The sequence below is a fragment of the Pristiophorus japonicus genome, chromosome 7 (assembly GCF_044704955.1).
Source record: "Pristiophorus japonicus isolate sPriJap1 chromosome 7, sPriJap1.hap1, whole genome shotgun sequence".
NCBI classification, from domain to species: Eukaryota; Metazoa; Chordata; class Chondrichthyes; family Pristiophoridae; genus Pristiophorus; species Pristiophorus japonicus.
This window is the reverse complement of record NC_091983.1, coordinates 174865627-174880486: the sequence shown is the minus strand read 5'-3', so window position 1 is coordinate 174880486 and position 14860 is coordinate 174865627. Positions and strand designations below refer to the sequence as shown.

The window sequence follows — 14860 nt, the reverse complement described above, 5'->3', positions numbered from 1 at the left end:
TGGAATCAATCATTAAGGATGAAATAGCAGCGCATTTGGAAAGCAGTGACCGGATCAGACCAAATCAGCATGGATTTATGAAAGGGAAATCATGCTTGACGAATCTTCTGGAACTTTGAGGATGTAACCAGCAGAGTGGACAAGGGAGAACCAGTGGATGTGGTGTATTTGGACTTTCAAAAGGTTTTTGACAAGGTCCCGCACAAGAGATTGGTGTGCAAAATCAAAGTGCATGGTATTGTGGGTAATGTACTGACGTGGATAGAGAATTGGGTGGCAGATAGGAAGCAGTGAGTCGGGATAAACGGGTCCTTTTCAGAATGGCAGGCAGTGACCAGTGCTGGGACCGCAGCTCTTTACAATATACATTAATGATTTGGATGAAGGAATTGAGTGTAATATCTCCAAGTTTGCAGATGACACTAAACTGGGTGGCGGTGTGAGCTGTGAGGAGGACACCAAGAGGCTGCAGGGTGACTTGGATAGGTTAGGTGAGTGGGCAAATGCATGGCAGATGCAGTATACTGTGAATAAATGTGAGGTTATCCATTTTGGAGGCAAAAACACAAAGGCAGAATATTATCTGAATGGCGGCAGATTAGGATAAGTGGAGGTGCAACGAGACCTGGGTGTCATGGTTCATCAGTCACTGAAAGTGGGCATGCAGGTACAGCAGGCGGTGAAGAAGGAAAATGGTATGTTGGCCTTCATAGCTATGGGATTAGAGCATAGGAGCAGGGAAGTCTTATAGGGCTTTGGTGGAATATTGTTTTCAGTTTTGGTCTCCTAATCTGAGGAAGGACGTTCTTCTATTGAGGGAGTGCAGCAAAGGTTCACCAGACTGATTCCAGGGATGGCTGGACTGTCATATGAGGAGAGACTGGATCAACTGGGCCTTTATTCACTGGAGTTTAGAAGGACGAGAGAGGATCTCATAGAAACTTACAAGATTCTGACGGGACTGGACAGGTTAGATGCGGGAAGAATGTTCCCGATGTTGGGGAAGTCCAGAACCAGGGGACGTAGTCTTAGGATAAGGGGTAGGCCATTTAGGACTGAAATGAGGAGAAACTTCTTCATTCAGAGTTGTTAACCTGTGGAATTCCTGCCGCAGAGTTGTTGATGCCAGTTCATTGGATATATTCAAGAGCGAGTTAGATATGGCCCTTACGGGTAAGGGGATCAAAGGGTATGGAGAAAAAGCAGGAAAGGGGTACTGAAGGAATGATATGCCATGATCTTGTTGAATGGTGGTGCAGGCTCGAAGCCAAATGGCCGACTCCTGCACCTATTTTCTATGTTTCTATATAATTTTTGAAAAAAATATCATATACCATTTTTCCTCAATAATTGAAATATTCAAATAAGATTTGTAATCTAAAAAGACAATAAAAATTACATATTTCACAATTAAATGATTGAACTTAATGATAACAATCTAAACTTCTCCCAAAAGCCTGATCTTGGATTTGATATTTTTGCCCAAAATGGCTCGGTTAGCTAACGGTAGATCCTACAGACTGACCATATGCCGTGTATACAGTTGCTCAAGATGCACCAGCAGCATTTTGCCATCCCAACTTGAAAAATATTTCTCTTCAGCTTCTAATAGTATCCATTTGATTGTTTTTAAAAATTCTTCGCAGTCTGGAGGGCAAGTTTCAAAGACGTGTGGGGTGTGTGTAATGGGCATAGATTTTCTTCAAATATTAATCATTCAACATGTGACTGCTTATGTTCAAATTCTAAGCAATCTATTTTTCTTATTGGAGAAGCCAAATTCTGTCTTTGTGTTTAACAGTGTTTCAGTGTGTATTTTTGAAAATGATTGAATACAATTACCTTCACCACGTGGATTGAAGTATTTCAAAAAAGGTCATTGGGAAAATGCTGGAGTCCATTATTAAGGAAGTAGTAGCAGGACATTTGGAAAAGCATAATTCAATCAAGCAGAGTCAACATGGTTATATGAAAGGAAAATCATGTTTGACAAATTTGCTGGAGTTCTTGGAGGATATAACAAGCAGGGTGGATAAGGAGTAACTAGTGGATGTTGTGTATTTGGATTTCCAGAAGGCATTCGATAAGGTGCCACATAAAAGGTTACTGCACAAGATAAAAGTATTTAAGGAAGGATATACTTACATTGGAGGCTGTTCAGGGAAGGTTCACTAGGTTGATTCCAGAGGAGGGGGTTGACTTATGAAGATAGGTTGGGCCTATTCTCATTGGCGATCAGAATAATGAGAGGTGATCTTATCGAAACATATGAAAATGAGGGAGCTCAACAAGGTGGATGCAGAGAGGCTATTTCCACTCATAAGGGAAACTAAAACTAGGGGGCATAGTCTCAGAATAAGGAGCCGCCCATTTAAAACTGAGATGAGGAGGAATTTCTTCTCTGAGGGTTGTAAATCTGTAGAATTCTCTGCCCCAGAGAGCTGTGGAGGCTGGGTCATTAACTATATTTAAGGCGGAGATCGACAGATTTTTGAGCGATATGGGAATAAAGAGTTATGGGGAGCGGGCAGGGAAGTGGAGCGGAGTCCATGATCAGATCAGCCATTATCTTATTAAATGGCAGAGCAGGCTTGAGGGGCCAGGTGGCCTACTCCTGCTCCTATTTTCTTATGTTCTTATATAGCCTACCTTCTTGAGGCCAATTAGGGATGGGCAGCAACGCCCACATTCCAAAATGAATTAATAAAACAATTGGACAATAAACCTTCGTAAGTTTCGAAATAAACTTTTAAACAAAATTACATGTCGAGCTGCGAGACAGCGATTGTTTATACATTTATAATTTAAAAAAATGCCTACTAATATAATTGCTTACCCAGTTGCAGTAGGGAGAATAGCATTAATTATTTGATGTTGAGTGAAAAATATCGTAAGCAGGGAAATGTTTTTGTATGTTTTATTGATAACAAATTACTCTTACCTGAATAATATTTTGAGGTAATTTTGGGAAGTGTTTACGAGTAACAGTAAGACTGGACATTCAGAGAGAATATTGGTTGTAAGCCTTCCACTCATCAAAATGAATATAATTTTATTAATGCAGCCTGTCTACTTACTATTCCCAAGAGGCAGAAGCAGGGACACAAATTTTCCTCTTCAGTAGTATTTTCATGGAAGCTGCCGGGGGTGGGCTTTGTGGTGGCCTGTGGTTCCTGATGCTGACCTTAGTGGATTTTCCTGGGTTAGCCAGTTTAAGGTTTCTGGAAGAATTTCCAGCAGCACTGAGGAGCCCACCTCTAATGGTGGGAGGAGGTAGAAGAATGTCACTGTTGCAGTCCTTGGGCACTTGCGGCAGCAGCAGAACTATTTCCATTACATTTGGCAGGCTGTCCAAGTGCCATTGATTGTCCGACATTTGAAGGCACTTGACTTGTAAGCCATTTAAAATGAAATCCCTTCTACTTCCTTAGCTAGATGCAGGAGTGCAAAACGAATCCCAACACCCAGCATTGCTAAGGTGGTAATGAAGGAAAATACATCAAAATACATACATTCCTCATTAACATGATACTGAATGCACTCGACCAAATATGTGCAGGTATATTCAGCACCCACTTTCATTTCTGGAAGAAAATCCCATGAGTGGCTGCAAACAATGGGAATCTGGCAATTCGGTTCCCGGGCCTGTCTCCCCCCACTGCCCACACTGTTGCCACTCAAAAATGGAAAAATGGATAGTTAAGGAGAGCAAAATCTAGCCCAGAGTATATTTATTTGTGATATTTATTTGTCAAAGGAAAACCCCACGTATTTCCCAAAACACAGAGCTTTATAAATACAGACATAGGCCAGCGTTTTAATCTGGAGAACCACTGGGAGCGGGGGCAGGCCGGTCGAGTGCAGAGTTTTAACTCCACAGCATTCATGTGACATCACGGACAGGTTCCCTGCCTGGAGGTCAGCCTGACTGACAGTCTGGCTTCCAGTCGAGCAGGAAGCGCTGGACAAGAGGCCACAGCCCCAGGTAGGTGTGAGCCCCAACCCCGGGGTGGGAGGAGTTTGTATGGTGAGAACTTATGGGAAGCTTTTATAAATCACTGGTTAGGCATCAGCTGGATTGTTGTGTACAATTCTGGGCACCAAACTTTAGGAAGGATGTCAAGGCCTTGGAGAGGGTGCCAAGAGGATTTACCAGAATGGTAGCAGTGATGAAGGACTTTAGTTATGTGGAGAGACTAGAGAAACTGGGATAATTCTCCTTAGAGCAGTGAACATTAAGGGTAGATTTAATAGAAGTATTCAACATGATGAGGGATTTGATAGAGTCGATAGGGAGAAACTGTTTTTACTGACAGGAGGATCAGTAACTCGAGGGCACAGATTCAAGATAATTAGCAACAAAATCCAGGGGGTAAAGTAGGAGAATTATTATTTTTTTTTTTAAAAACAGCAAGAGCTGGTTCTTTGAAAGAGCTGTCCAATTTAGTCCCACACTCCAGCTGTTTCTCCATAACCCTGCAAATTAGCCCTCTTCAAGTGCATATCCAATTGCCTTTTGAAAGTTCCAATGGAATCTGCTTCCCACCACTCTTTCAGGTAGTGCATTCCAGATCTTAACCCACTGCGTGAAAAAATCTCTTAATTTCTTCTCCTCAAATATTTTAAATCAGTGACCTCTGGTTACTGACTCATTTACCAGAGGAAACAGTTTCTTCCTGCTTGCTCTATCAAAAATCCCATATAATTTTGAATAGCTCTATTAGGTCTCCTCTGCTCCAAGGAGAACAACCCCACCTTCTGCAATCTCTCCACAAAACTGAAGTCCCTCATTTCTGGTATCATCTTGGTAAACCTCTTCTGTACCCACTCCAAGGCTTTGACAGCCTTCCTGAAGTGTGATGCGCAGAATTGTACACGATACTCCAGCTGAGGCCTAACCAATGATTTTAAAGGTCAATGTAGGGCTTAGATGACTATTCATTTCTCTCTCCTTCCACTGTACTATCAGTGGCAGAGCCTTCAGCCATCTTGCTGAATTCCACCCCTAATTCCTATTGTCTTGCAACTACTTCTGCGTCGTTCTGAGTCCCAACTGTGAACTACCTTGGGATGTTTTACTATGTTGTTCCTCTGGTTGGGAATTTTACATGCCATCAACATTGATGGGTGCAGCTGCAACACTCCAGGTTTGATCGGCAGCCCGCAAACCACCTTAAACACTCCCTCCCTCCAGTGTAGAAGTGTCCAGCAGGACAGGTGTTTTCCAAGGGATGTCAGGAAGAATTGATTAGCTATTAGCATTCCCCAGCACTTTCCATTGGCAAGTTCCTCGGGATAAGTGTACAAACAAATATGGATATCAGGTGCCGTTACGGGCTTGTAAGACCTTAAACCGGAGACCAGTTTTTAATAAATATTTAATACTAGAGGCATTTCTCAAATTGTGCAACTTCAAAAACGTGAAACGTGTAAAAAATGCACTGAAACGAGATAACATTTTCTGCACTGGAAATTAGTTAGCATAGTGAATCAACATTCAGAAGTACACTTGTTAGAGGCCAAGATTAAGTTGTTTAACAGTCAACAAATTGATGTGGCATTTCATTACTGTCCTCAGATCTTGCTGATGTGACACACTGGATTACTCTATAAAGAATGACTACTTGAGTAATGGAATTCAGTAACCAGACTTGGTGCCGAGTGAAACTATAAAATCAATTCATTTGGCACAATATCCTATAGCCTTCATCATTTTAATGAAAGCCATGAGTTATTGAGTACACCCTTGATATTTTTACCCCAATAATGACCATCATAGACAACTTTCGCAGTTACAGCATATGTCAGCAGACTATTTGACAAAAATTGCCATTAAAGTGCACTTCCAAAATGTAAACTTCAAAATTAGCCTCTCTTAATTAAACAACAACTTGCATTTATATAGAGCCTTTAACGCAGTAAAATGTCCCAAGGCTTCACAGGAGCGTTATTAAACAAAACTTGGTACCGAGCCACATAAGACAGATGACTGAATACCGCGTCAAAGAGGTAGGTTTTAATGAGCATCTTAAAGGAGAGAGAGGTAGATAGGCGGAGAGGTTTAGGAAAGGAATTCCAGAATTTCGAGCCTAGCCAGCTAAAAGTACGGTCACCAATGGTGGAACGATTAAAATAGGGAATGCGCAAGAAGCCAGAATGAGAGAACTGCCGAGTATTCGGAGAGTTGTATGGCTGCAAAGGTTACAGTTATAGAGAGGGGTGAGGCAATGGAGGGATTTGAAAACAACGGTGAGAATTTTAAAATTGAGCTGTTGCCAGATCGGAAGCAATATTAGGTCAGCAAGCACAACGTGATGGGTGAACGGGAGAGTTTTGGATGAGCTCAAATTTATGGAGATTGGAAGAAGGGAGGCCAGGTGAGCATTGTAATAGTCAAGTCTAGAGGTACCAAAGGCATGGATGAGGGTTTCAGCAGCAGTTGCGCCAAGGCAAGGACAGAGTCGGGCGATGTTACGGAGGTGGAAGTAAGCGGTCCTGGTGATGGCACGGATAGGAGGTTAGAAGTTCATCTCTGGGTCAAACAGGACACCAAGGTTATGAACAGTCTGGTTCAGCTTCAGACAGTTACCAAGGAGAGGGATGGAGTCAGTGGCTAGGGAACAGAGATTGTGGCCACAGCGGACACTAAAAAGAGGAAGGGTGGAAATTGTGGGGGTTAAATTAAGAGAGCAAACAATAAGAACCACTTTCACGTACTAGCCAGTGGCACACAAGGTCAAGTTGCTCTAATATCATCACCAGGAATTAAGTGGCTGCTTCCCCCCAAAAAAAACTGAAAATAGGTTGGAGAGATATAAAAGGCAGCAGCTGAAGCCCTTCTTACTTTATTGCAGTCTTGTTGAGTCAGCTCTCATTTAGTGTAGTCAATAGCCTGAGCAAATAAGCTTACTAGTCTCCATTCAGCTGACAGCTGTGGAGATCCACTTATTCATAGTTGTCCTAATCTCCCACCATACCACTGCCTCCATTGATAAACTGTTCAGCGTGTTTACAGGAGCATCAGTGTCCTTGTGTTGTGACATAAAATAGAACCATGGTGTGACCACATGTGATGTGCTGGACCAAATCAGAATCTATTTCCAGTCCATATAGTTGATTTGTTTTAAATTGGAAGAATTAAAAAAAAAACGAGGAATTTTACTTCCATTTGGCCCATTGGAGGCTGCCCGAGAAAATGATGAACTGATATTCTGTACATTTCCAGAGCAAATATTGAAGACCCTACAGTGTCAATTTATTAGTGTGTATTGGATGTTCAATCTTTACTGTTACAGTTCAGTCATCCAAACTCACTAAAGGAGTGCTTACCTGTCCTACATATTATTCCTTCTACCATTTTTGTGAATGACTAAATGCAGATAATTTTTTTTTATAAAGAGAATACTAGCAGATCTCCCATGGCATGTCAGAGGATTACAAATGTTATACCCGTATTCAAAAAAGGAGGGATAAACCTGGAAACGACAGGCCAATCAGTCTAACCAGTGGCAGGAAAACTACTACAGACCACCGTCAAGGCATTAATTCATTCTCACTTGGAGAAGCATGTGTTAATAAGGGTTAGCCATTTTGGATTTGTTGAAGGAAAATCGTGTCTGACTAATAGGGAGGGTTGATGAAGGTAGTGCAGTAGATACTGTATATATGGACTTTCAAAAGGCATTTGATAAAGTACCTCATGTACCTTATTCGGAAAATAAGCAAATGGTATTAGAGGGACAGTGGTGGCTTGGGTACTTAATTGGCTTAATTTTTCATCTGGCCATCAACCCGAAGCGTTAACTCTGTTTCTGTTTCAGATTTTCAGCATCCATGGGACTTTGCTTTGGTAATAATCTAAATGGTACTATTTTGAAGGGGGAGGGATGCAAGAGCAGAGGGATCTGGGATGCATACTCACAGCTCCTTGAAGGTGGCAGGGCAAGTTGATAAGGCAGTTAAGCATGAAATACTTTGCTTTGTAAATAGGAGCACTGATTACAAAAACAAGGAATTCATACTAAACCTTTACAAATCACTATGATACATGTTCCTGGTGTATGCATTTCTAGCAGTGACCTATCTAAAACTGAAGGTATGTAGCACAATAGCACCCAACATGAATGAGTCAGTTTTATCAGGCACCGATGAGAAACAAGTAAATGACAGAGAAATTGGGTGTTACGATTCAGGTCTGCAGGAAATTTGGGGGCTGAGGTTGGTGTATAGGATGGAAAGAGACCAAAGATGGCCTGTGGTTCGTGACAAGGTTTGGGAGCAGAGAGCACAATCTGGAGCCTGACAGGAGTGGGTGGGAGAAAAAAATAAAGAAAGGGTTTGGTAGCACTTGGGGCAGGAACTGCAAACATTCAGACAGCCGGAGTGAGGGGGCTGGAAACACTCAATGACCAGAGTGTGTGACCTGGTGGCACTTTGTGGTGGGGTACACTGGATAGGGTTGGGATTTGGCAGCACTGGGTTGAAGTCTAGTGACTCGGATTTGGCAGCTCTCCCATCAATAATTAGCTCAGCATTTTTGTTTCGCCTAAAATGAAGATGCTCAAGGTTGGAAACTTCCTTGGAATTGAACTCTCATTGGTAATATTCAGGATTCAGATGGCAGCTTAATTTGATGCAATCAGTATTGTTGATTCTCAAGAGTTCAGTATGAATGGGCTGCAGAACATCAAGATCGCCAGGAAGGGGAGAAACCAACATCTGTGTCAAAGTCCATGTTCAGAAGGGGAGAATGAAATGGGAGTGCATCAAAAATCAGGGCCAAAATGGGGGAGGGGAGAGTTATGGGAAGAATGGAAAAGTACATGTTGGGAAATGGGACAAAGAGCCTACACATGCACAAAGGCCTCAAGAAAAAGAGAAAATCACAACAAAATCACTGTTAACTGCGCAATGCCATTTGCCTCAAATATGAATATACAAGTAGGAAAATTACAAATGAGCCAACAGTAAGCAATAAAAACCTACCAACAATCACAAAAGTAACCAAGTCATTCAAAATAACTTTTTTAAACTTCTCAGTACCATGTGGTTTACAAGCCACATACAAAAATATAAAATAATGACATATGAAACACATGAATAAGGGGTCACCCATTTAAGACAGAAATGAGGAGGAATTTCTTCTCTCAGAGGGTCATGAATCTTTGGAATTCTCTGCCCCAGAGATCTGTGGAGGCTGGGTCACTGAATATATTTAAGGTGGATATAGACAGATTTTTGAATGATAAGGGAGTGAAAGGTTATGGGGAGCGGGCAGGGAAGTGGAGTTGAGGCCAGGATCAAATCAGCCATAATTTTATTGAATGGCGGAGCAGGCTCGAGTCGTCAAATGGCCTACTCCTGCTCCTATTTCTTATGTTATGAAAAGTTAAATAATTCTCAACAAAAAACATCAGGTCCATCAACTTCTGCAGCAATGTCCCAGGGCTGAGAATAATTGGCCTCCAACAACAACAACTATTTTCCTTTGTGCCAAGTGTGACTGAAGCCACTGATCCCCATTGACTTCAATTTTACTTGGGCTCCTTGGTGCAAATGCTGCCTGGACGTCAAGGGTAGTCACTATCTCCGCACCTTTGAAATTCAGCTTTTGCGTCCACGTTTGGATCAAGGCTGTAATGCGGTCCGGAGCAGAGTGGTGCTGGCGGAACCCAAACTTAGCATCGATGAGCTGATTATTAATGAGTGCACTGTTGACTCCTCCTTCCATCACTGCTGATGATTGGGAGTAGGCTGATAATTGTGTTTAACAAATTTATTAAAGTTTTTTGAGAATGTAACTAGCAGGATAGATAAAGGGGAACTAGCGGATGTAGTATATTTGGATTTCATAAGGTGCCACATAAAAGGTTGCTACGCAAGCGAAGGGATCATGGGGTTGTGGGCAATACATTAGCATGAATAGTGAATTGGTTAACGGACAGCTAACAGATTATTATTTCTGGTTATTTTCTGGTTGGCATGCTGTAACTAGTGGGGTGCTACAAGGATCAGTGATAGGGCCTCAGCGCTTTACAATCTATATTAATGACTTAGATGAAAGGACCGAATGCAATGTATCCAAGTTTGCTGACGATACAAAGCTAGGTGGGAAAGTAAGCAGTGAGGAGGACACAAAGAGCCTGCAAAGGGATATAGACAGGTTAAGTGAGTGGGCAATAAGGTGGCAGATGGAGTACAATGTGGGGAAATGTGAGGTTATTCACTTTGGTAGAAAGAATAGAAAAACAGAGTATTTTTTTTTTTTTAAAATGGTGTGAAACTATTAAATGTTGGTGTTCAGAGAGATTTAGGTGTCCAATACAGAAAACACAAGGTTAGCATGCAGGTACAGCAAGCAATTGGGAAGGCAAGTGGCATGTTGGCCTTTATTGCAAGGGGGTGGAGTACAAGAATAAGGATGTTTTACTACAATTGTAAAGGGCTATGGTGAGACCACACCTGGAGTATGTGCACAATTTTGGTGCTCTTATCTGAGAATAGGCATATATGCCGAGAGACAGTACAACGAAAGTTCACTAGATTGATCCCTGGGATGAGACGGTTGTCCTTTGAGAAGAGATTGAGTAGATTGGGCCGATACATTGAAACTTATAAGATTCTGAGGGAGATTTACAGGGTAGATGCCGAGAGGTTGTTTCCTCTGGCTGGAGTGTCCAGAACTAGGGGGCAGTGTCTTAGGATAAGAGGTCGGCCATTTAAGATTGAGACGAGGAGGAATTTCTTACTCAGAGGGTTGTGAATCTTTGGAATTCCCTACCCCAAAAGGCTGTGCTATGTCATTGAGTATATTCAAGGCTGATATGGATAGATTTTGGGACTCTAGGAGAATCAAGATATATGGTGATCGGGTAGGAAAAGTGGAGTTGAGGTCAAAGATCAGCCACAAACTTGTTGAATGGTGGAGCAGACTCGTAGGGCCGCATGGCCGACTCCTGCTCCTAATTCTTATGACATTCAACTTTATTCTGGTACCACTTTTGACTTGTTGACCACCGACAGCAAATCTTCAATAAAGAACTTTCCTATTCAGCTACAGGTTGAACGTCCGAAATTCGGAAACCTCGCCACCGAAGCCGTTCCGGATTCCGGGTATTTACGGATTTTGGAACGTCTTTGCCTGGGTCGAGGTAGGTGGGGTCTGGCATCCGAGGTAAGGGGAAGAGGGGGAAAACCGGGACAGGGGGTGGGGGAGAACCGGAGCCAGGGGCGAGGCCAGGCCGCCGAGGGCGTCGGGGCGGGCGATGTCGGGCCACCGAGGGCCGGAGCGGGCGAAGTCGCAGCGGGCGAAGTCGGGCCGGACTGCCATGGGCGGGCCGCTGCGAAGTCGGGGTGGGCGAGGTCGGGCCGCCGGGCCGGGCAAAGTCAGGCCGCCGAGGCAGGGGGGAGTCCGGATTTCGGAACATTTTCCAGTTTCCAGATGACCCCACCATGGATCGGCCTGGTGTCCAGATTCCAAAACATTCCGAATTTTGGAACTCCGGATTTCGGATGCTCAACCTGTACCATCAAAATTTCCACACCTTAACCCCAGAGTCCATCACTGTCTATTGCCGCTCCCTCAAGCTGGGCCTGAATGCACACACTTTGGTATCCTGCTTAACCAAAGGCTGAGCTTCAAACTGCACATCAAAGGCATAACTAACATTGCGTACTTCCACAACACCTGCCTGTCTCTACTCCTAACTCATCCCCACTACTGCTGAAATGCTTATCTACATTTTTGTCACCTCCCGACTTAATTAGTCTTGTGCACTTCTTGCCAGCCTCCCGAGTTCTGCCCTTCGGAAATTGCAACTCTTCCAAAACTCCACCTGCTTTTTATCCTGTTCCCAATGACCTGTGCCTTCATCAACCAACATCTATCCCTCAACAGATTTCTGTTCTTCTGACCTTGGTTTCCTGTGAATACCCCTCCCTCCATTCCACATTCAACCAGAGTCCACAGCCATCTCTATCCCACACTCTGGAATGCTCTCCCTAAATCCTTCTACTTTGCTCCCTTCTCAAAAGCCTCCACAAAACTTCAATCTTTGACCTACTTTCAGTCACCATCCACAACCCTTCCTACATCACTGCCGTCACTTATTTTCACCTCAAAAAGTGCTTGGAGACGTTTTATTACATTAAAAGTGTAATTCTTTTTGTTGTTAGCCACCTTGGTTCTGTCTTCACGAAGGAAGACACGAATAACCTTCCGGAAATACTAAGGGACTGAGGGTCGAGTAAGGAGGAGGAACTGAAGGAAATCATTATTAGGCGGGAAATTGATAGGATTGAAGGCCAATAAATGCCTGGGGCCTGATAGTCTGCATGCCAGAGTACTCAAGGAAGTTGCCTAGAAATAGTGGATGCATTGGTGATCATTTTCCAACAGTCTAGCGACTCTGGATCAATTCCTATGGACTGGAGGGTAGCTAATGTAACACCAATTTTTAAAGAGGGAGAGAGAAAATGGGTAATTATAGATGAGTTATAGCCTGACATCAGTAGTAGGGAAAATGTTGGAATCAATTATTAAAGATGAAATAGCAGCACATTTGGAAAGCAGTGACAGGATCGGTCCAAGTCAGCATGAAACAAAGAAACATAGAAAATAGGTGTAGGAGTAGGCCATTCGGCCCTTCGAGCCTGCACCGCCATTCAATGAGTTCATGGCTGAACATGCAACTTCAGTACCCCATTCCTGCTTTCTCGCCATACCTCTTGATCCCCCAAGTAGTAAGGACCACATCTAACTCCTTTTTGAATATATTTAGTGATTTGGCCTCAACAACTTTCTGTGGTAGAGAATTCCACAGGTTCACCATGGATTTATGGATTTATGAAAGGGAAATCATGCTTGACAAATCTTCTAGAATTTTTTGAGGATGTAACTAGTAGAATAGACAAGGGAGAACCAGTCGATGTGGTGTATTTGGACTTTCAAAAGGCTTTTGACAAGGTCCCACACAAGAGATTGGTGTGTAAAATTAAAGCACATGGTATTGGGGGTAATGTATTGACGTGGATAGAAAACTGGTTGGCAGACAGGAAGCAGAGAGTCAGGATAAATGGGTCCTTTTCAGAATGGCAGGCAGTGACTAGTGGGGTGTCGCAGGGCTCAGTGCTGGGACCCCAGCTATTTACAATATACGTCAATGATTTAGATGAAGGAATTGAGTGTAATATCTCCAAGTTTGCAGATGACACTAAGCTGGGTGGTGGTGTGAGCTGTGAGGAGGATGCCAAGAGACTGCAGGGTGACTTGGACAGGTTAGGTGAGTGGGCAAATGCATGGCAGATGCAGTATAATGTGGATAAATGTGAGGTTATCCACTTTGGAGGCAAAAACACGAAGGCAGATTATCTGAATGGCGGCAGATTAATAAAAGGGGAGGTGCAACGAGACCTGGGTGTCACGGTACATCAGTCATTGAAAGTTGGCATGCAGGTACAGCAGGCGGTGAAGGCAGCAAATGGTATGTTGGCCTTCATAGCTAGGGGATTTGAGTATAGGAGCAGGGAGGTCTTACTGCAGTTGTGCAGAGCCTTGGTGAGGCCTCACCTCGAATATTGTGTTCAGTTTTGGTCTCCTAATCTGAGGAAGGCCGTTCTTGCTATTGAGGGAGTGCAGCGAAGGTTCACCAGACTGATTCCTGGGATAGTAGGACTGACTTATGAAGAGAGACTGGATCGACTGGGCCTGTATTCACTGGAGTTTAGAAGAATGAGAGGGGATCTCATAGAAACATATAAAATTCTGACGGGGACTGGACAGGTTAGATGCAGGAAGAATGTTCCCAATGTTGGGGAAGTCCAGAGCCAGGGGACACAGTCTAAGGATAAGGAGTAAACCAAAATTTGGACTGAGATGAGGAGAAACTTCTTCACTCAGAGAGTTATTAACCTGTGGAATTCTCTACCGCAGAGTTGGTGATGCCAGTTCATTGGATATATTCAAGAAGGAGTTAGATAGGGCCCTTACGGCTAAAGGGATCAAGGGATATGGAAAGAAAGCAGGAAAGAGGTACTGAGGTGAATGTTCAGCCATGATCTTATTGAAATGGTGGTGCTGGCTTGAAGGGCCGAATGGCCTACTCCTGCACCTATTTTCTATGTTTCTATGGCATGCATAGCATACAGATTTCCATTCATTAGAGATTCAGTCTACATCCAAATCAGCCTTTTTGGCATGAACACATTAAAGTGATTAGAGAAAGATTGAATTGTAACAAAGGTTCTTCTTTATCCAATCCAGGTAATAGCTAGACTTGATATAGGGACAGTATTCAATGCATGCTTTTCTAATAGAATTCCTGTGAACACACCCACAATCTACAGGAATTGGTGTACCAAATACAGTACCTGCAATGGTGAAGCTCCATCGATAGAATTCCAGAGAATCATTAATGAGGTGGACCACTGCATCCATGATTTCACCCAAAATGGATTATCCCTACACAACCTATGAAAAATAAAAATATATGTTGGTTAGTTTCACAAATTATTCCAGTTACATCTCCTATATTTACCATACCTTAATCATAAGGATCTCAACAAAATAGTGACACCCAACAAAATCTAATAAAATCCATGTTAACTACATCAGATATATTTAGGCTCCAACTTCAACTGCCAGCCTTGGCTCATTTCCAAGTCAGAAGGTCGTGGATTCATGCCCCACTCAAGTAACTTGAGCATATAATCTAGGCTTACACTTCAGTCGAGGGAGTACTGCGCTGTCAGAGATGCTGTCTTTTGGATGAGATGTGAAACCAAGTCTGCCTTCTCAGGTGGATGGAAAAGATCCCACAGCACTGTTGGAAGAAGAGCAGGGGAATTCTCATGGTGCCATTGC

At 43.1% G+C, this 14860-nt stretch overlaps 1 protein-coding gene across 2 annotated transcripts in view; it reads right to left on the bottom strand.

The window, feature by feature from the left end:
• elovl4a (ELOVL fatty acid elongase 4a) overlaps nucleotides 1–14860 on the bottom strand; it is a 52836-nt gene that overhangs the window by 21158 nt on the left and 16818 nt on the right. The window contains exons 1-2 of one of the 2 annotated variants that reach the window (XM_070885580.1): nucleotides 14719–14807; nucleotides 14368–14467 (exon numbers count right to left, since the gene is read on the bottom strand). In XM_070885580.1, coding sequence (XP_070741681.1) covers nucleotides 14368–14434 — 67 coding nt within the window. In that variant the 5' untranslated portion in view covers nucleotides 14435–14467; nucleotides 14719–14807. Of the gene's footprint in view, nucleotides 1–14367; nucleotides 14468–14718; nucleotides 14808–14860 lie in introns of those variants that run through there. The other variant, XM_070885579.1, reaches the window with a different exon arrangement.